General features: G+C 38.7%; 1 protein-coding gene across 1 annotated transcript in view; it reads right to left on the reverse strand.

The window, feature by feature from the left end:
* LOC127427118 (serine protease HTRA1B-like) overlaps positions 1–23,726 on the reverse strand; it is a 71,668-nt gene extending 47,942 nt beyond the window's left edge. The window contains exon 1 of the mRNA XM_051674502.1: positions 23,163–23,726. Within this exon, the coding sequence (XP_051530462.1) occupies positions 23,163–23,625 (463 nt within the window). The 5' untranslated portion in view covers positions 23,626–23,726. The remainder of the gene's footprint in view (positions 1–23,162) is intronic.
* Between the last annotated feature and the right edge of the window lie 347 nt (positions 23,727–24,073).

The raw sequence follows: 24,073 nt of genomic DNA on the forward strand, positions 1-24,073 counted from the left end.
CCCCTCTGCCCCCGGTCGCCATGCTTTGTAGAAACTCCTCCCCCTTTGGGTAGGACCTACCATGGGACCTCTGCACATGATATACTTCCAACAACGCTTGGTAAAGATCATGTGATGTATTTCCACTCAAAATACCCCCCCCCCTCCCTTTTTTGGGTGGGGTGTGGTCTCCGCGGTGTCTTCCCCTTGGGAGTGACACCCCCCCCCCCCCAACGTAGACACTTAGGGCTCCCAGTCAGTTAACAAATTCTACTCTGTTTGGGGAGAAAAGAGAAGGAAAAGAGGCCTCGGCTGGGCTAGCCTGTCCACCTATTCTTTGGGCAGTTGACTTGTTCCTGAAGGACTGTTCGACGCTCATAAAGAACGTTGGGGGAGGTTATGTGACGGCCTGGTGCGCTGGCTACGAGACACACCGCCACTTCACGTAACACATTTCAGTTAGTTGTGGCGTTTTTTATAGGGACCCCTAGTGTCACTACATTGACACAACGTCGAGTGAGTGACAGATAGGGAACATCATGGTTAATTTCGTAACCTCCATTCCCTGATGGAGGGAACGAGACGTTGTGTCCCTCTTGCCACAACGCTGAACTACCTGCTGAAATGGCCGGGACCTTATCTCGGCTCCTCAGCACAAAACCTGAATGAGTGGTTGCATACCAGCTCCTTTTATACCCGTATGTCCGGGGGAGTGGCATGCAAATTCCACTCGCCAATTCTCATTGGCCCTTTAAAAAAAGATCAGAGGTGTTTGGGGCTCCCAAAAGTGACCCCTAGTGTCACTACATCGACACAATGTCTCGTTCCCTCCATCAGGGAACGGAGGTTACAAAAGTAACCATGCGTTTTTACCCTTATTTAATGAATATTACATATTATTTAACTGTTTTAAGCAAACATTGGAATTCTGCTAAGCTGAGTATCTGAGGGTTAAATCACATTTTGCTAGTTTATTTATAATATTAACATGCAGCTTTTATGACCTCATATTAATTGAGAGAATACATTAAATATTTGTACTATTAAAATTCCATATGTCACACCTCATGTTCATATGAGCTGGTGAAGGCAAAAAGTTAAGTAAAAATGGTGAAAACTTTGCTTATTAAACCCAGTAAGTAAAAAAATGGACATGAAATATGGATTTGAGTGTAAATTATTTTTATGTGAGGAGGAATGAGAGTGTGGAGTGAAATGAAACATGAAATTAGCTCAGCTATGTAGAAAATCGATCAATTATACACTACAGTTTAGCGCATTTCACAGCAGAGTGCAGTTGACCAGTCGTGATCAAGTATTCCAGAAAGCTTGTAATAATAAGTATTATTAAATGAAACACATATAAGAAAACAAAAATGAAAAAGATACATTCTGGGAAAGGTAGACTTGTTTAGATATAGTTCAGAGGAAGTTACAAAGTGCTTATAAATCTTGGATCGGAGTCACAACCTTTTAAAAAATTTGGTAATGTAACTTTTTTATTTTACCTTGTATAACCCTCCTTTCACAACATGCGCATGCCAACACATTTTCATTGGGTAACATGTAAATGCTTTCTGCCCTGCGACTCTGTGTCCAGCTCCGTTTGAGATCAACGGCACCTCCACCACAAAACACCAACACTTTTATGACCTTCTCTTCATTTCTGCAAGGTTTGCTGTAATGTATCAGTGAATACTTCGGACTATTTGGATTTTAAAAGGTGGGAATTACTGTAATGTAAGACAGATGGATAAAACATCCATGCACACTTGCCAAACCAAACATGGCCAAGAATCTTAGTATTCAGCCAAGTCACAGAAGCTCCACTCTCTTCAGAACTTTAGGGATAAGTCTTCACTTACTGTCACCTGACAGTATGGGAAGGCGAGAAATGTGTCTCTCTAAAGTGAAAATTGGTTGTAAATCGAAAAGACATTTTACTCTTGTAGAAACATGCTGATAGAATATTTGTAGGCTTATATAACAGATTGCCATTCCCTCTAGCCTACACTTTCATGATTTTGGAATCCTGATAATGGAATTGTTTTTCCTCACTGATGTTATGTGGCTCCACATCTGTACTGGGTTTAGCACTTTTAAAGTGAGAGAAAATTTGATTTGTTATGTCATAGCTGGCGCAAAATCTGACACTGTTTTGCAACCCACATACGAGTCATGTTTTACGTGACGGTTTGAGTTCAAATAATGATTGTATATGCTCAAGGGACATGAGAGAGGATCGAGAAATGGTCACATGAACGTTTGCTCTTCAGCACAATAATGCTTTAACAAAATAAAAAATACTTTTATAACTTTTTGGCATCTGCTCATGTCACTGTCAACATTAACTCTATTTCAAAACCTTCTAAGGTCCTCATTTCCTAACCATCATGGAACCTCATAAGTGAATCATCTGAATCACCACACAGCACACCAACAGTGCAAGAGACTGTTTGGAACATGTCTGTATGTTTACATTTATGCCTTACTGTGTATTCTATGAACACATTTTATTAATCCTTGGATCCATGATGTTGGATTTGTTTTTGCACTGATGGCAATGCATTTGTAGTGGATTCTGTCTCAGCAGCACTAACACACCATTGACACCACTCTCTATGGCGGACCACGTAAATATATCTAAATATGGCCAAAAACATTGCAAACATGCAAACAGCGATATGCAAACAAAGAAAGGGTGTCTTGAGACAATTCTGCAATTAGTGTTTTGTAACAAATTCCCATTCAAAATATTTAAGGAAAGGTCTCCAGACTTTTAAAAAATCCCTTAGTTGAGCCTTGGGTGGAATGTTTCAGTTTCTCTAATTTCAGATATGCCATTACACTCTCTACCCACTTGGTGTGCATTGGTAGTTTGTTTGACTTCCATTGTAAGAGTATGAGCCATTGGGCCAACAAAGACAAAAAAGCCAGTGCGTCAGATTGAGCTTTTGGCAGTAAAAGATTCTCTGGGGTCACCCCAGATATTGCCACTACTGGGTCAGGTTGTATCTCCTTTTGACAGACATATGAAAATGTTTCAAATAAAGCAGACCAGAATGGTCCCAACCTTGGGCACATCCAAAACATATGATATAGGGTGGCCTCATCTCTGTGACATCGAAAACATGTAGAGTTTATTTCTGGAAACATCCTGGCAAGTTTACTTTTAGAAAGGTTGAGTCTATGGATTGTCTTAAACTGCAATAACCAATGTCTGACACATATAGATGTTGAATGGATTTGTCTAACTGATGACTGCCAGACTTACTCTGAGATGACGCTTCCCAAGTCTTTCTCCCATTGTTCCCTGAGAAGATCTAGAGATGAAGAGGCAACTCTTTGAATCATACTGTACACTCTAGATATCTGGCCTCGCTCAGACATGTCCCAGTCCAAGAACTCCTCAATCCAACTGTGGACTGGGGGAGTCGAAAGGGAATTAAAGTGTTTTTTGACTAGGCTTTGTACTTGCAGATACCTATAAAAATGAGATTTAGGTATGTCAGATGTTGTAACCATATGTTTAAAGGAAATAAAGCTGTTGTTCTGGAAAAAATCTCTTGCACATCTAAATCTTGCCTTTCTAAACCATATCTGAAAGGCATGATCAATTAAAGATGGTGGGAACAAAGCATTGGATATAATGGGTAGCAAAGACAGTGCCTGTTTTTGTTTAAAATGTGACCTGAACTGAGCCCATATTTTTAATGAACTGGTCACCAACGGATTGCCTGTCAAGTACTTCCTGTTGAGCGGCAACTGGGCACAGAGCATTGACAGTAAAGAGACTGGGCTGCAAGATGACTGTTCCATCTCCACCCACGCAGGTCCATTCCCCTGATAGAAATGTGCTGCCCAGTGAATGAGCTTATCAATATTACAAAACCAATAATAATATATGAAATTGGGCAGTGCCAGTCCCCCTACATCTTTCTGCCTTTCTAAATATGCTTTTCTAATTCTTGGAATGCTTTTATTCCATATGAAGTAGGATACATGTTAGTTTAATTTAATTAGTTAGATTTTGGGATAAACACAGGAACATTTTGGAACAAAAATAAAAACCTGGGTAAAATGGTCATCTTAACAGTATTTATTCAACCTGCCAATGAAACAGGTTGTAAGGACCATCGACTAAAATCTTTTTTGTTTTTTCCTATCATCACAGTAAAATTGCATTCAAACAACCCTTTGTATGTACACATCACAGAGACCCAATAGATATGTGAAAGAGTCATGAGTTACTTTAAATGGGAACTTCTCAAAGTTTAACTCCCCTGCCTTATTATTAATTGGGAATAATATGCTTTTGGTTAAATGTATTTTGCCTCCTGATATTTTTCCAAAGCTATTTATAAGTTCCAACACTTTAGGGATGGACATATCAGGATTAGATAATATATATATTATAAGGTTGTCCGCATACAGTGACACCTTGTGGGTGTATCCGCCCCTATTTATACCCAGCAGATTTGCCTCTTTTCTTTTTTTTTCTTTTTTTTCTCCCCAATTTGGAATGCCCAATTCCCAATGCCCTCTAAATCCTCGTGGTGGTGTAGTGACTTGCCTCAATCTGGGTGGAGGAGGACGAATCTCAGTTGCCTCCATGTCTAAGACCGTCAATCCGCACATCTTATCACGTGGCTTGTTGAGCGCATCCACGCACAGCTCACCACGCGCCCCATTGAGAATCACATTATAGCGACCACGAGGAGGTTACCCCATGTGACTCTACCCCCCCAGCAACTGGGCTAATTTGGTTGCTTAGGAGATCTGACTGGAATCACTCTGCACGCCCTAGATACGAACTCGCGACTCCAGGGGTTTTAGTCTGCGTCTTTACTCGCTGAGCTACCCAGGCCCCGATCTGCATCTTTTCTTAAGGCTATGGCTAGGGGCTCTATCGCTATATTAAATAAAAGTGGGGACAAGGGGCAGCCCTGTCTCGTGCCCCTATGTAGAAGAAAATAGCCTGATATTGTCCTGTTGGTTCTAATACAAGCAGTTGGATGTGCAGCCAGATATTGTCCTGTTGGTTCTAATACAAGCAGTTGGATGTGCATAGAGTATACTGATCCAAGTACAAAAAATAGGTCCAAAACCAAACTTATGAATACTTGTGAATAAATATTCATATTCAATGCGGTCGAAAGCTTTATGTGCATCAAGTGACAATAGCACTTCCGGTAGGCATGTTCTGCCTGGTGAGTAAAGTATGTTAAATAGCCTTCGCAGGTTACTCGAAAGCTGCCGTCCAGTAATAAATCCTGTCTGATCATGGTGTATAACAGATTGCATAACAGAATTCAGTCTCGCTGCCAGGACCTTTGCTAATATCTTATAATCATTTGAGAGTAGACTTATGGGATGGTACGAGTTGCATTTTAGGTGATCTTTACCTTTTTTATGTATGACTGTGATTATAGCCTGCATCATGGCTGGCGACAATAATTTTTGTTCTATTGTTTCTGTGAATACTTCTTTCAAGATTGGAGTTAATTTATGTAAAAACTTTATAGAATTAAATTATAAATCCATTCGGTCTGGGCATTTTCCCGCTTTTCATTTGTTTAATGGCTTGCTCAATCTCCACTGTTGATATTGATTGTTCAAGGCTGGCTTTATCCTGTTCACTGATAGTAGGTATTTCTAAATTATAAAAAAATTGCTCACATGGCTCTGATGTGTATAGCTCCTCATAAAAAATTCTAAGCTGATTATTAATGTTCGACTGATCTGTGGTTACTCCATGCAACGTCTGAATTTCTGTTATATAACTAGCTTCGTCGTCTACCTCAATTGGTGGGAGAGTAACTTTTCCCCTTCTCCATACTCACATTCTCGCTGTTTAGATCTAAAATATAACAATTCCTCTGTCTCCGTGGTTAAGGTATCCAATTCTGATTGTAATATTCCAGTAGTAGTGGGAGACAATGAATGTTCCTGGTCTATAGCATTTATCCTTGAAATAATCACATTTCTTCCCTCATTTGTTCGCACTGCGTTTTAATCTCTGTGGCTTGGACCTCCGGTTCGTCTATTTTCAAAAGCAGTTCGGTTTTCAACATCTCACTGAGAATCAGTTCTTGGTTAATCTCCATTATGTTTTCGCTGTCACGCTCTCCGCCATATTATCTTGTTTGCTACGTGCATTGGGCATGTCGGTAAACCTCAGTTTTTGGTCGATTGTTGATTCAAAAGTTTCTTAAATCAGTCCCTCCTCTTTTAATTATGAGAAATCACCTTAATCCGGTCAAGAATATGTTTGTATTTAATTAAATGGGTACAGTTCAGTACGGAGCCTGGCTAAACACGTCTTCACATGTTGCCATCCAAACCGGAAGCTCCTCTCTTAAATATAAAACGTAAATATTGATAATACACATTCTTTTATTGTGTGTGTAAAGTTATGCCGACTCCAAAGAGACGGTACAGTCACTCAAATGTAAAACTCAAGATAAAAATTAAAAACAAAATTGTATATTTGTCTTATACTCTGGTAAGATAACATTGAAGTAATTTCCAAAGAAAACATGAAAAGAAAAACGAAAGATATAAAATTATTTCAAATGGCTTTTACACAAATTCCCCTAATGAACTCAACATCAACAAAAACATACCAATAGAATACTTTGTGTGACACTTCCAATGAAGTTTTAATTTTGACAAATTACACAAAAAGTGTGAAAATACTATTTACTTTAACTATTTATGCTAAAAGTGAGTTAAATGTTCTTCCAAACAGATGATGTTTTTAAGGTTATTAATCTATGGTGTTTTAAATCAACAAATCCTCCTTACCCTAAATCTTAAACCTAAACAGTAGTGCCAGAAAAAGCAAATGTGAGATGAAAAACACAATTAACATCATTTTGTGGTACTTCTGTGACACTTTGGGTTCATGTGTGCATGCTCTTCAGGACTCGTACCCCACTCCTTTACATCACAAATGCAACGCTCTATCAGTTGAGCAAGGTTGACCAGGAGACCAGATTGAGTATTTCCACAACAAAATCCCATTAAACATTGATCATAATTAAGATGTGATTGAAATGACACTGTTTCACAAAACTTACAGAACTCTTCTCTGCATGTACTGTATGTCCACTATTGTACCTTGTTAACAGACAAGCTAAATTGTTTAATGAGAGTGTGAAAAGTGTGTTTTAAGAGAGTCTATTTTCTTAAAAAGTCCAACAGCCATGAATGGGATTGAATGGAATACAAATTGCCTCAATATTCCTGAATGCAGTCACACGCTGTTATAAATCTCCTCCAGCATCAGAGACAAACACCTCCTGATCTCCTCTGATGAGCCGTTCTCCTTGATTACCCATCTGGGAGAATACTTGTATGCTCTTGCATAAGACGACATATTTTCCAGTCGTTCTAATCCGCTGAATGTCATTGTTATTATGTTCATGATGTGACCCTGCTGGGCTCCTTCATTCTGTGAGATGAAAATGATCATGTCAGGTCTGTAGAGACTCCTTGTCCAGTGCTCCTTTGATTACTCTATTGTAGAAAACAGCTGGAGACATCTGTGTTAACCTGATTACCACATATTACTGGAGTGATGATAGTGGAAAATCTGGCTTCCATTTCATTACCACGTCACATTCTCTTAATGACCAATAATCTGGTCATCCACTCAGATTAATCCACGAATAATTTCTTTGTTTGTCAATGCAGAGCAACTATTGCATTTATCAAGCATAATAATAATGCACCCACGGATCTCTTTTGCTTCCAATGCTGCATTCAAATCAGAAAGTCAAGATTTCTGACTTTCTACTTGGAAAATGGCAATAGCCATTAAAAAGTTGTGCAAAAATCAAGACATTTTCTATTTAGAGTTAATCTAGAATACATCAATGAGTCCAAGTTCTTATTTCATATGATAATAAAATCTGTTTAGCAAACATTTACAGAGACAGGCATGTAAAACACGGTAAATGATCGTCATACTTTCTTATTTGTTAATTTCATTATTATTCATAGCGATTCGGATGTATTTTGTACATTTGTATAGATGCTGAAGCGTACAATATGGACGTATTGACAGCATCTAAAATATAAACATTTCTACGTATTTACCATTTTAGAATTTAAAAATCTAATTCTAGAATTAGATTAGATCTAGAATTTAATAAATCTATTATTTTCTAATCTGTGTAGTTAAATTTGTATATTATGTTATAGGTATTGTAGATCCCTTAAACTTAAATGTAACAATGTACTGATATCTAAAATAAGAAAAAAAAATATATATTTAAATAAAAAGTAATGAACTGTGATTGGTCCCGCAGATTTTAACGATAGTTTACCATACAAATGCATGTATTGTCTTGTTAAACACCATTAACTATAAGGTAAATCTTATACTATACACCTATAATGTTTACTTTTTATAGTTACTTTTTACTTAAAACATTTTTATCATAAAATGACATGTTGTCTTGTTCTCTGAACATGGTAAGGTAACTACCGGTTAATCAAGTTTTCTACAGTAGCATTTTTAAAAACAATTTCCCCTATTAAAATTACAAATATTTTTTATAGTGTACCCCTACCCCAAACATAACCACTGAAAACTCCTTTTGTGTCCTACGGCAAACAAAATAAATATAATTAAAAATTATAAATAACTTGTTTATGATTAAACGATAGCAGAAATTTTATTTATTTTATTTTATTTTAAAGTTTAGTTTTGGTTTAAGTGATATAATCCTTTGAAACGAGTTTAATACGGCACCTGAAATCACACAGAACACAATGACACCGTTATAATGTCAAATGAGGTAAATGCAGCAACTGTGTTAAATAAATGAGATGGCATTGAACATTTCATTATTCACACTGATTATAAATACAATAAAATCAACCGATTATTTCAATAAATGCAATATTCATGGATGCATTAAGGATCCATAAACATTTGTCTCTGTCTAAAGATGTTCATAAGTAAAATGACTGTTTTAGATGCTGTCAAAATTGTATGTTTCAGTGTCAGTGCAAACATAAGCAAATATACATGTGCTAGAACCAAACTTTACATAAGAATACATACAAATACAAATGAGATCATGTTGCTCTCTTGATAATTGTACACCTGCGAAACAAATGTGTTCCATAGCATTGTTTATACTCCACTATTCGGTTTGACATTTATCAAAAACACAAATCACTGTTTAGCTGTGCATTCACTGACTGAGCACTGTGCCGCACTGCTTTATTTCTGTATTCTTTTTCTTTTCTTTTATTGCATTTAATAAATTTTTTCTTTAAATCAAATGTATTTCTTACTTTTTATTCTTATTTTCATTTCTAAAGTGATTTTAAAATGGACTTTTCTCTTTATTATTTCTGTGTCAAACACTTTGAATTACCATTGTGTAAGAAATGCACTATATAAATAAACTTGCCTTGCCTTATCTCACATTTATCCAATGCAACTGAACTCCTGCATGTGTTAGCATTCCGCTATGACATCTATGTCAGTGGAGCGCTTTAATGGTTAAAAGTCTGAGATATGAAGTAGAAATATCCCACATACAGAACACACACAAGTACTTGGGAGGAAACAGAGGGGTCAGTGTTTGGCTGGTTAGCATGGGCAGCTAGTGTCTGCTGGCAAAACCTTCTCAATTGACGTCTATTCAAAAGAAGCCCTGTATTTTGATAAAATCAACATCACAGCTCATGCATCGGCAGGATAGTTGCTAATGAAGGGCTTGAGACTGTGCATGTTCTTGTGCAGCATACTGTACATAGATGCTCAGCACTTCATCATGTTTTGAATTACAGGTGGCAAAAGACAGCCGGTTATGACCATGTATGTGGGACAGTACTTTAATGAATGTGAAATGATGTCATTAGCCTCATGTGAACTGCATTGTGTCATCACAGACTGTGCCTGTTATTGTGGGAAGGCTTGCAAATAGACTTAGAGACAGTTGTGATGTAATGTCATTTGTGTGCTATATAAGCAGGACATAGTCTTATTGGTTTAAACAAAGACATGTTACCTTACTGACAGTGGCATTAGTGCAGATTCTAGGACTGTATTTATCATTCAAGAGAAAAGTTTCTCCAAGCTTAGATTTGTCCTACATTTTATTTTTCCCTGTACTACAATACTAAGAAATAGGGCTGGGTAAAAATATTGATCTTCATTTGAACAATCCCAATAACAATTCTTAAAATCAAAAAGATCAACCTTTAACACCATGCACATCCATCAACAATGCGAGTAAATTACTCACATATGTGACTAAAAATGTGGTAAAATGAGTAAAAATTTGTAAAATTTGGATTGACTTGTTCCAAAGACAAGAACCATGCAATCCATTTGTCATTTAATAATGTCTCTTTAATATCCTTTCTGTTCTTTACAGTCAGTTGTTGAGCAAAAACATTTAATTCTAATCACACACAGCATGGATGCGGTAAAGAAGCCATTCGACACTGTCGTTAATATGCGCTCGACCAAAACACTTCTGTGAGACGATCACTGAACTGACGCTATTCTTAAAGAGACAGTACTGTTTTTAACATGTGTTCAACAAATCAATGTATATAGTACAATCATGCATTTAAACAACAAACATGTAACTACACTGGTGGCCAAGTCTGTTTCAGAAGGAAATTGGTACTTTAATTCACCAAAGTGGCATTCAACTGATCACAAAGTATAGTCAGGACATTACAACTGGCTCTAACAAGGACAGAAAGAGATGTGGAAGGCCCAGATGTACAACTAAACAAGAGGATAAGTACATCAGAGGCTCTAGTTTGAGAAATAGATGCCTCACATGTCCTCAGCTGACAGCTTCATTGAATTCTACCTGCTCAACACCGGTTTCATGTACAACAGTAAAGAGAAGACTCAGGGGTGCAGGCCTTATGGGAAGAATTGCAAAGAAAAAGCCACTTTTGAAACAGAAAAACAAAAAGAAAAGGTTAGAGTGGGCAAAGAAACACAGACATTGGACAACAGATAATTAGAAAAGTGTTATGGATCTTAACCCCATTGAGCTTTTGTGGGATCAGCTAGACTGTAAGGTGTGTGAGAAGTGCCCGACAAGACAGCCACATCTATGGCAAGTGCTACAGGAAGTGTGGGGTGAAATGTCACCTGAGTATCTGGACAAACTGACAGCTAGAATGCCAAGGATCTGCAAAGCTGTCATTGCTGCACATGGAGGATTTTTTTGCTGAGAACTCTTTGAAATAGTTTTTTTTTTTTTCACATTGTAATAGTAATTTTTCACATTATTAATGTCCTGACTATACATTGTGATCAGTTGAATGCTGAATTGGTTAATAAATGTACCAATTTCTTTCCATAAGAGCAAAATCTGAACATTATTCCAAACTTTTGGCTGCCAGTGTATATGCAATATGATAAATGCAATTCCAAGATATTCTATTTATTACATGTATACATGGATTTGTACATTTTTTAAAAAGCTAAAATGTGACCAAAATGATTAAAATAATCAAATAAATGTATTGGTTAAAATTTGTCTAAGATCCTGTGCTGACCAGCTGGTCCCCAGCTTCACACAGATCTTCAACAGATCACTGGAGCGGTGTGAAGTTCCCTGCTGCTTCAAATAATCCACCATCATCCCTGTCCCAAAGAAACCCAAAATCACAGGACTTAAAGACTACAGACCCATCGCTCTGACGTCTGTGGTCATGAAGTCATTTGAGAGACTGGTGTTGGCCCACCTGAAGGACATCACTGGACCTTTTCTGGATCCCCTGCAGTTTGCTTATCAAACTAACAGGTTTGTGGATGATGGGACTGCATTACATACTGCAACATCTGGACAGACCAGGGACTTATGCAAGGATCCTATTTGTGGGCTTTCAACAACATCATCCCTGCTCTCCTATGGAATAAATTAACACAGCTCTTGGTTCCCACCTCTATCTGTCAGTGGATCACCAGCTATCTGACAGACAGGCAGCAGTTAGTGCGAATGGGGAAATTCACCTCCAGCACATGAACGATCACCACTGGTGCCCCCCAAGGATGTGTGCTCTCCCCACTACTCTTCTCCCTGTACACAAATAACTGCACCGCCAGGGACCCCTCTGTCAATCTCCTAAAGTTCGCAGATGACACTACAGACATCAGCTTCGTCCAAGATGACGATAAGTCTGCATACAGAAGGGAAGTTGAACTGCTGGCTGTCTGGTGCAGTCAAAACATCCTGGAGCTGAACACGCTCAAAACAGTGGAGATGAAAGTGGACTATAGGAGGAACACCCCAACATTGACCCACCTCACCATTCTGAACAGCACTGTGGCAGCAGTGGAGTCATTTGGGTTCCTGGGCACTACCATCTCACAGGACTTGAAGTGGGACATCCACATACACTCAGTTTTGAAAAAGGCCCAGCAGAGGTTATACTTCCTTCACCAGCTGAGGAAGTTCAACCTGCCACAGGCGCTGCTGATACAGTTCTACTTAGCAGTCATGGAGTCTGTCCTCTGCACTTCAATATCTGTCTGATTTTGTTCAGCTACCAAGTCAGACATTAGAAGACTTCAAAGGACAGTTCGGACTGCTGAAAGGATTATTGCCGCTCTCTTACTCACCCTCTAAGAACTGTACTGTGAGTGAGGAAAAGGGCTGGTAAAATCACTCTTGACCCCATTCATCCAGCACACTGCTTTTTCTAACTGTTGCCATCTGGCCGGCACTACAGAGCACTGAGCACCAGAACAGCCAGGCACAGGAACAGTTTTTTCCCTCAGGCTATCCACCTCATGAACAGTTAAAACTGCCCCCAAATACTTTCCTTTTTATCAACACAACCATGTGCAATATTCAATCGATCCATTCCTACTTATATCCATATTTCTTTTATATTCTTTAACATATCCTACCTCTTCTTCAATACATTACATCACCTCCACATAACTGTATATCTGTATATAAAATGTTATTGCACTATTGTATATTTCTCTATTTTTTTTCTGTTATATCTTATTTTTTATTAAAAAACATGTATGTCACTATATGTATATATGTTTAAATGTATATGTTTGTATGTATATACATTGCATTCTCTTGCACAGGAAGCTTCTGTCACCATGACAAATTCCTTGTGTGTGTAAGAATATTTGGCAATAAAGCTCATTCTGATTCTGATAAATAATTTATCGTAAAAATTATTATAAAATTAGTCAAATTAATATTTTTATAATGTACAAAGTTATAAGGTGCCCTGTACAGTATAATTAACAGTATTATCTGGGGGGGGGGGGGTTATGGGAAATATGTATCTATACCCAGCCCAACTAAGGAACTTAATTTTTATTGTTCTCAAGAAAATAATCCATGCAAAACTCAACTCCATGATGCTAGAGTGATGTAGGTGTTTGTCAGTGGATTACTATGTGGTTGCTAGGGTGTTCTGAGTGGTTGCTAGGTGGTTGCCTACTGGACCATGTCAAAAAAGTCCTACACCCTCAAGTCTCTATGATAATCTGGTCTCCAGATCCTTCTATGTAAGTCTATGTTTTTTTTTTTTTTGCCTATTTTATTGTTCATCAAGTGAAAATTGTAGGGCTACCCCCAACCAAAGATTTTCCTAGTCGACTAGTATTCGTTAGTTTAAGCCATTAGTCGACTAGTTGTCGCACGTTTATGATATTAATTTAATTACTTAAATATATATTTTTTGGGGGCATCAGAAAATGGTTTGAGTTCCAGGGCTTAGGGAGAATGTTATAAGTAATATTGTATATAATATTATAAGTAGAAATACTAAACCGTAATAATGAGCCTTTAAAATATAAATTTTACATGCGCACGCATGAAGCGAGCTGTAGCGATACCGGCAAAAGTGGTAATGATTCTGAATGTGTCAGAAAATCCAGCAAGGAGACTGTCTGAACATTTAGTTAATTTATAGAGAGCAGAAAAAATGGCGGACGGTCGTTGGAGTTAGACGTGTGTGTGTCTCGCTCCCGCTCCAGTGTATTCTTTGTGCTTACTTTCAGACTCCCCTGTACTTTTGTTTCATTTCTACTCAGACAGAAAAAAAGTGTTTTTATGCCTTCACCATGGCCTCTAAACTGTCGAAGCAACATAAGAAGGATACTAAATCTGATGCTTCAGCAGACGACGCCGCTGAACTCAAAATGGCAGCAATTGGGGGCCTGGGTAGCTCAGCGAGTAAAGACGCTAACTACCATCCCTGGAGTTCGCGAGTTCGAATCCTAGGGTGTGCTGAATGACTCCAGCCAGGTCTCCTAAGTAACCAAATTGACCCGGTTGCTAGGGAGGGTAGAGTCACATAGGGGTAACCTCCTCATGGTCACTATAATGTGGTTCGCTCTTGGTGGGGCACATGGTGAGTTGTGCGTGGATGCCGCGGTGGATGGCGTGAAGCCTCCACATGCGCTATGTCTCCACATGATAAGATGCGCGGGTTGACAGTCTCAGACATGAAGGCAACTGGGATTCGTCCTCTGCCACCCAGATTGAGGCGAGTCACTACGCCACAATGAGGACTTAGAGTGCATTGGGAATTAGGAATTCCAAATTAGGGAGAAAAGGGGGAGAAAAAGAAAATGATAAAAAAAAAATGGCAGCAATTGCTAAGCTACTAGAACAGCTTAGGCAAGCCCTCTCTTCGGACTTCAAAGCTACCATTTCATCACTGAAGGTCAAGATGGATCTGATTCAATCCACCATTTCAGACCATACCCACAAGATTACCTCGCTTGAAACTAACGCTAACGTAACCGACGAGAGTCTACTCACTCTATCAGAAAGTAATGCTAAGCTACAATCCAAAGTCACCGACCTTGAGTCGTGCAGCCGCCAGAACAATATAAGAATAGTCGGCATACCAGAATCGATTGAGGGCCCTCGTCCGTCCTCCTTTTCTCAATTGCTGTCTGACGTATTTGGCATAGATGTCTTCTCATCCCCTCCAGGGATTGACAGAGCCCATAGAACTCTTGCCGCCAAACCAGCGACAGGTGAGAAACCAAGAGCGGTCATTATCCGGCTTCATTGCTATCAACAGAAGGAGCTAATTTTACGTGAAGCCAGGGCTAAGAGAGGCAACCTAAAGTACCAGGGCAACCCGATCGCAGTATTTGAAAATTATGCACCTGAGGTTGCAGCGCAAAGAGTCAAACTTCGGCACATCATGGCAGCTCTCTACAAACTGAGAAAGTGGCCTTCTTTACTTTTTCCAGCGAGACTGATCATCAACACACAGGATGGAAATAGGAAGGTTTTCACTTCGCTGGCAGAAGCAGAGGACTTTATATCATCGACTCATGCTGGCTCTCTTCCGGAAAAGGGCTCCGTTCACTTCACTGACTGTGACGAAGGATTTGTTTTCCTTGGCTCGTGCCGGCTCCATTTGGTAAAGATGCTCCACTCATTCTGTTGACTGATACTGAGGACTTTATTTCTGCTGGTATGAGAGACTTTATGGCAGTTCTTTTATGCAAGAAAGCGCTGATCAACCAGTTGGTGGAGACAGAGGATTTTTTTTCCATTGAAACATTTTTCCCTGTAAGGAAGTTTGATACCATGTTTTGTTCTGGTTCTGGTTATATTTATTGTTTCTGGGAGTTTCAGTTTCAATATATTGTAGTGGGAGTCGAGACCCAGTAAGTTTTTTACAAAGCATGTTTTGTTTGGATTGTTATGTTGTTCTGGGATTGTTTCCTTAAGATGGGTGGGATATTCACATGTATTAGTATTAGGTTTTTTTTCTTCTCCAAATTATTACAGATCATAGCTCCAATGTCACTATACCATTTGAATGACTAACATTACTAAGCCCAAAGGTGGGGGGCTAAGACTCATATCCTGGAATACTAAGGGGATGAATGCAGGTATCAAAGCTGGTAAGATCTTATCTCATCTACAACATCTCAAGGCTGAGACTGTGTTTTTACAAGAAACACACTTGCGTACAGCGTATTTTCCATAATAAAAGGGTATGGATGGGCCATTTATTCCACTTCAAATTTTATCAAAGAGCCCTTGGGGCTGCCATCAATATCCGCAAATCGGTTCGGTTTCGAACCGGGCACCACTATGTCTGACTCGAATGGGCATTTTGTCATAGTCACAGGTAGGCTCTATAACACTCCAGTCATTCTTGCTTCCATTTATGCCCCTAACTGGGACAACGACGAGTTTTTTATTAAATTATTTTCTAGCCTACCAAGCGTTGGCAACCATTATATTATTATAGGTGGAGACTTTAACCTAGTACAGGATGTTTCATTAGACAGATCTTCCTCTAAAAAAATTACTCTGTCTAAATCAGCCAATGTAGTACTTAATTATTCTTCTCAGCTAGGTCTCTCGGATCCTTGGAGATTTAAGAATCATCAAGGTAAAGCCTTTTCATGCTTTTCCCATGTTCACCATACTTTTTCTAGGATCGATTTCTTCCTACTGGATAATAGATTATTAAGTGACATTGTAACTTGTACATATCGACCCCTGGTTATTTCTGATCATGCCCCTGTATTTGTCGATCTTCCTGTAGTCACATGTCCATACCTTTGAGATTTCCTACCTTTAGATTGTCAGATGATACATTTACAGATTTTATAAAGTCTCAAAGTGATTTTTACTTTGAACTCAATCAAATCCCTGATATTAGTTTGGATACTCTATGGGAGGCCTTTAAAGCCTTTATTCGGGGGCAAATAATATGTCACATTTCATATCTGAGGAAGTTGAATGTCTCTAAGCTAGCCAGTTTATCAGACGAATTGCAGGACTTAGACACGATTTATGCCTCTTCCCCTTCTCCCTCCCTATACACTAAACGATTACAATTACTTTCAGAACATGATTTGCTCAAGACGAGTGTGATTACTAGGCAGCTCCTATAGAGTAGGCAGCATTTCTTGAAGCAAGCCTTGCTGAGGGTCTGGGTGACTCCATTACTGAATCAGAAATATTGGATGTGATTAGATCCATGCAATCCAACAAATCTCCGGGTCCAGATGGCTTTACAACAGAGTTTTATCAAACTTTTAGGTCTTGCCTATCTCCTGTGTTAACAGCATTATATAATGGTTCCTTTAAAGTGGGTTATCTCCCATCAACCCTTACTGTAGCCTCCATCTCCCTTATTCTTAAAAAAGAAAAAGACCCTGTGTTGTGTGGAAGTTACCGGCCAATTTCCCTTTTAAATCTTGACTTCAAAGTCTTATCCAAAATTTTGAGCCTCCGCCTTCAAAAGGTTTTACCTCTTTTCATTTTAATTACCTCTTCTATCCTTCAATTTCCCAAGTCAAAAGACGGCCTGGCCCTTCTGAATTTCCAGCATTATTACTGGCCGTGTAATATCAGTAAGGTTCTATACTGGAATAATCCCCACTTATCCAATGATTATCCGCCCTGGGTCCACGCTGAAATTTCTTCAACTAAATATGATTTACGTTCTGTTCTAAGTTCTCAGCTCCCCTTGGTTGTCAACAGAATTGCGTCGAATCCTGTCGTTTCGAATTCACTCAGAATTTGGACCCAGTTTAGGAAATCCTTCAGACTACTTAGAGCTTCCATACATATGCCTATTTTGAATAACCATGTTTTTCCACCATCTAGTTCAGATGCTGAATACTGTACATGGGCATGCAACGGTCTTCTCACAATCAAGGATTTGTACGAAGATGGGGTGTTTTCATCCTTTTCAGCTTTGTCTACCAAATTTAATTTATCCAATATTCATTTATTTAGCTTTTTTCAGACCAGACATTTTGTACAGAAATTGTTCCCTCATTGTCAATCTATGCTGTCCAGCCAAATTACCAATAAAAAAGATTGGAAATTTATAAAGAGAAATGCACATTAAGTTAAACATGCAGTAAGCGGGGTACTAATTTAGCTTCCCCACTCCCCACGAACACTTGGATAAGCCTAATAGCGCATATTTATCTAGGTTATCTAACGTTAGAGCGAGCGACCATGCTAAGTGGCTAACGTCAGGCTACTTTCATGTTTCAAATGATAAGCCATGTTTGAGGTCGATGAATGATAGGCAAACGTTTGCCTGCAGAGTTTGCATGTGACCTTCTTGGGGTCATCCTTTACCCTCTTGAAATGATCCCACACTTTGGATTTCCTGCCCGACATAATTAATTACCGCATGGACCAGCCGTGTAAACGATCATGTCTGTCCATCACTGACTGTGTGACTTCGCCACTTCCTGTGGAGTTTTTTTTTTTCTGCGACCAACCATCCAATCAAAACCTGGTTGACCAAGACTCTTCTCATCGACTAACGTTTTTTTGACTATTAGGGGGCAGCCCTAGAAAATTGTAGTCTAAAAGTAGTTTCTCCTTAACAAGTCACACAAAATGAGGTATCACACATGTCCATAGCATAAATGGTGCAGGCCGAGTTACACATCAAGGTTTAACACTATGGGTTTGTTCAAATCTCTAACGTTCAGTATGAGCAATAGTAATGTGAAGCTTGTCTTAGCAAACGCCTCTAAGATGCTTTAACTGTGGTCACAGGGGGCCATAAAAATAACTGTAAAGTGAACAAATTCAGTAATGTAATATCTGGCAACCAATAGTTGCAGTCTTGTCCCAGTCAATGGGGTGAACTTAAAGCACACCTACTCTCTGATGATTTTTCTACATCAGCAGCACCTTGCCTGATCCCAGAACTGCTGTGTCGAAACAAAATTATTCCGAGTTTTTCCATGCTGTTCTTCCTACACTACATGCTACTGGCTGCGATTGTCTCGTGGTATGCATTTCCCCCTTGAATGCAAACTCAGCACTTGAGGAAAACCGTACAGTAAGTGTGTGTGTGTGTTTTGGCTTGACTGCAGCATAACAGACTTCTTCATCTAATGTTTGATAGAGTCTCTTTATGCTGTCATTTCTGCAGGCAAATTCACTAAACATTTGCACTAGCTACTTTTGCATTTCAATGCAAAAACTTGCATCTTATTCGATAACCTTGTGCAATCCAGTTTAAATTCTGATCTCTTGTATCCATTCACTCCAGAACTGATGTCTGTCAGCAATTAAAGCCAATCCCTGTTTTTTGATCAGGGGATTTTCAAAGAATGATGTCACGCATATGTCCTCCATAGATCATTTGGGTGTACAACAATGCAAAAGTGTTTGCGCATACCCTTATTCCCGTCATTACAAGGGCGTTGACACCATTTAAGGGTGTTTCTTCAATTACCAGCACTTTCATGTCCCAAGGGTTGATTTTTATTAAAACTAACAGATTTCAACTTTTTTTCTTTTTGTTATATGAAAGTCTCATTAAAACTGACATGGAAACTTTTCACCAGGCCTTCATCATTTAGTTTTTGGTACTTTTCAAATGTATTTTATGTAGAGATTTGACTGTTTTAACACTGTCCCAGACCAAGACTTTTAATATTAAACCATGAAGATCCATAATAAAAATAATTATTTCATGGTTCTCTGGAATACTCTATTTTGATCGGTCAATGGCGCCACCTAGCGGTCTGATATTTCTGAGTAACAACCGCACAAATCATGGATTAAGACAAATCAGACCGCTCATCCGGGTATTGTGAGTCATCTTTCCTACTTCTCGGATCACGATGCGATCTCAATAATTTCAACTCAAATCAATGTTTTTGTGCATTTATTTATTTGGCAAGTAGTCTTGTAATAAGCTGGATTATGGCAGTCAGACAGTAATTGATTCTAAAATAAACATCAACCGAACTCTGACACAAACCGGAGTTGGATTTCAGCTGTTCAGTGATTTATTTCTTCTCACATAATGACATAATTTCAACTCAAATCAATATTATATGTCCATGTATTTATTTATCTGGTTAGTAGCCATGTAATAAGCGGGATAATGTAAAGTCAGAGGTTGTTATCGCAAAATAAACCCCTTCAGGGTGATACAAGAGTCCTCTGCTCCACTTGGGATCCTGATCACCCTGTCGGGATTTATTTTGCTATAACATCCGGCTGACTGTACATTATCACTTATTAAACTATGACTTGGACATTTATGTTTATTAATGAAAGGAGTGTTAATTGGGACTTGATGAATTTAAAATGAATGATTAATGATTTTCATCAAAACTTGCAATGAGTAATCCAAAACTAATACAAAAATAATTAGATTAGATAACCCTAAAAGTGAAATTTAAGAATTTAAGATTTTGTTACTGATTACAATTTTAGTCATGTATTTATGTAATCCATACACCGGATTACATTTCAGAGGTAAACTTTCCAACACTGAATAGAATATTTTTATTTGCCGTTATTCCTAATCAAGTTAGTCAAATTATCTATTATAATAAGAATATTTAATATTATTATTAAATATTATTTGCTGTGTGTATACACAAAATACAAGCTATGAAACTGACCTCGGCAAGACAAAGGAGTCTGACACTTTATTCCAAAAATGTTTAAAATGTAATTTCCATCACATAATTTCCATGCTGATGAAAAAGACATTTGTCCATAAAAAATAACATGTTGAGATTAATGAATGGAGAAATGAAAGGAAATATTAAATTAAGGCAAAAGTGTGAAAAGTGTGTTTTAAGGGCCAAAATTGCCTACAGTAAATTTATAACTTGTATTCAATTAAAAATGTGTGTCAAGTAAAAGACAACCTCTCATAGACTGTAAATTTTGACCTAGATGTGGATCCTCAGACAATATGTTTGTTAGATAAAGTCCAGCTTCAGGAAGTCCAGATGAAGATTACATCATGAGATGTGTTACTGTAATAGCTTTGAGGAGAAACAGAGTTTTGGCTCCAGATCTTAGATGAGCTTTGAGCTGAATTGTGCCTCACACACACATACACACACACATACACACTAGGCTGTATAATGCTATTTTTGGCCAGTCAAACTGTGACTGGAACAAGGGAGAGGTGATAAACTACTGAGCCAAAGGAAATACGTAGAAAGCTGCGTTGCGTGGATTTGCACGAAAGCACCAGGCTTGATTTGGAAATCATTATGTCCAATGACATAAAGGCCCGCTTAAACCTCATTAACCATGTTCAGGTCAGTTAAGGCTTGTTCAGCGTGACAAAAAATGTTGTGTAGATTAAAGCTCTTTTCCGAAACTTAGTGAGCCGCTTTGCTGTCTGTTGCCTACATAGGCAGCTCCTTTCTAAGGCATCATCTGAACTGAAATGGAACCTTATTAGTGACTGATTTGGAGCACTCTACACAGCTGGCAACTGTGCACACCACACAAACTACTCATGAGAAGCATACACGAGACTGGAGTCACAACTGATTTCAAATGAGTTCACTGTTAGCATGTTGCTAAGCTAATAACGCAACACTCTAATAAGTATAAAATACATAGCATACACTAATATTGAGTAAAATATTTATTTTAAATAGACTGCACTTTTTTTATCAAAAGTTGTCAGTATTGTATTAAATATTAGTATATTTACAGTCCAGTGTTGTGGAGTAGTTGACTAAAAGCAGCGACGCTACTAACTTAACCATGTGTTTCAGTAGCGTGACAGTAGTTTCAGTAGTTCGGCTGTTTTCACTATATAGTGTCACTTTTCCAGTAACGAGCTTCATTTTCCAGCGAGTAGCGCTGTATCATCACAAAACACTTCATTTGTCACATTATATTGTGAACGCATCAATTGAGTTGAGTGAATCAAACACACTTACCTGAAACATCCTCTCTCTCTCTCATGTAGCGCTGGGAAAACTGAATTATTTGAAGTTAAATATTTTATTGTATTGCTGCTGTTTATCACTATATTTCGATTCAGTTATAGAAAATAGTGTGTTTTCTAGTTTATTAGTGTATATTAAATATACATTTATGTTGTCACCCTATTTGTTTAACCATTACTAAAGCTAATCATGGTTTTACTATAGTAATAGTGTAGTAACTATAGTTAATTTTAAAGTTACTGTGGTTTTACTACAAAAATCGTGGTTAATTTTTGTAAGGGAATGTCACACTAGTTAAATATATAACCATCCGATGATGTTCCTGAATTCTGCAATCTTTAATATAAAAAATATTATCTGTTTTTTTAAATAGCTTCAATATGGTTAGCCACTTTTTGTTAGTAGCTTGTAGATTAGCTGTAACTATTAGTGTAATTGTTTTTTTAAAGAGTAGTTTGACTGTAGTTTAATTTGTGGCATTTGTGTCATAAAGTTGATTACCACTTGAACCTGCAGTGGCCTACAACTTCTCAGTTACCAACATCTAGAGTTCATAAACCCAAAATTGCAATCTACATTTATATACATCAACGTGGAAAGAGATTTGAGCAGTGAATTCTACTCATACTCCATAGCTCTCCAACTTTAAGGTATTTTCGGACTATGATGTCCAAGAAATACCATATAGGTAGGCAGTAATATATATAATACCAAAAAATGCTGTCTAGGAAGCAGTGCCGGTCCTACCCCATTTGGCACCCTAGGCGAGACCCTCCAGTACCCCCCCCCCCCCCCAATAATAAATAGGTATCACTATATATAGGAATAACTTTACATTAAAGTGCACATAAACCAAGTCAAGTGGTCTAAAAAAAAAAAAAAATAAAAAAAAAAAATGGCACACTGCCCTAAAGATCTATGAGTATTTCACAGCAGGCACATTTATAGGCTTTCATCATTACTGGGGAGTCTGGGGCCCATCACGTACACAATCTATTGTAATTATTTATTTTATTTATTAATTTAGCAAAAACAGCACCAACGCATTCATTTCTGGTGATTTTGGGAGCATCATTTGAACATTTTCTTTAGTAGCCTATATATATTGTGTAGCATTAATAAATAGACTAAAAACATATTGTCACCTTTTCACATTACACAGCACAAGATGAAGTTTATCAAAGTTACCTTTCTCAAAAGCCTGCTGTGGCAGTATCTAGGTAGGCAGCTAACTAGGTTTTGAGACTAACCTCCGGAAAAAGCCATCTAGTAGCTATGCTCCACAATGCCATCTTACTGGCACCACACTGTTATGAGACTACAATCCCTAAACATGCTATTTAGGCAGTGCAATAGTTTTCTGTTCTCTTCTGCTTCTTCTTTGACTATGATGATGCCCAAAAATGCTGACTGAGATAGGAAGCAAATTAGGATTTTAAAGTGTAAATAAAGGCAGCGCAACATGCAGTCTAACCTTTCCCGCAGGCGCCTCTCTGGATGAAGATGATGGGCGGCTGCAGGAGCTTTTGCGCCCGTTTACTGACTCTCTTGAGCTCGCAGATGTTCCTGTAGGACACCCCGTCACTGCCGCACACGGGCTCCGGGCTCTTGCACACGCACACGCCGCTCTTTGCTCTCCTCCGCACGGTGGCCGTGGCTCCGGTCCCGTCAGACACGGCACACTCCAGACCCTCTCCACATTCCGGGTCTCCCAGCTTCCCCGTGCCGCCGCAGGGCTCGCCCTCGCCGGACGCGCACACCGGGCAGCAGTCGCACTGGTCGAGGAGGTCTCCGGCCAGACAGTCGGCCGGTACGGGCGGACACAGACTCTTGTCGCAGCGCTCCGGACAGCCGATCACATAGCGCTTGGAGATCCGCGCGTCGCACAGCAACGGCACCAGAATTAGACAAGAGCAGATAACCGATAGACGCATCATTATTATTATTCTGTAATAACTGATTAACTGTTTTACTACTCCTGCGACTCTTATATCTCTTCAAGTCGAGAAGCGAAAGAAGTCACCGGACAAACAGAACTTGAGTCAGTGTTGCTTTATAAAGCCTGAGGAGAATAAACACGATCGCTGATTGATTGAGTGTGCATGACGTCAGCGATATGGGCGGGACGAAGCGCATAGATAAACAAGCAGGCCACGCCTCCAGCATGTGTCTAAATATTATGATAATAAATCCCATGCACACCCTAGAGGCCTGTACCATGGATAGTCAGGTAAGTTTTAGTGTAGTTTCTTCAGGTTTTATGTACCATGAATGTTGGTCGGCTTTTAGCGGTGTTCATCACCATAGTAACTTACACTACACGGGTTACCTGCTCCATAACAGGTGCTGAACCAATCAACTATCTCTGACGCAATCACTCCCCTG

This window comes from Myxocyprinus asiaticus, chromosome 36 (genome assembly GCF_019703515.2).
Source record: "Myxocyprinus asiaticus isolate MX2 ecotype Aquarium Trade chromosome 36, UBuf_Myxa_2, whole genome shotgun sequence".
Lineage (NCBI taxonomy): Eukaryota > Metazoa > Chordata > Actinopteri > Cypriniformes > Catostomidae > Myxocyprinus > Myxocyprinus asiaticus.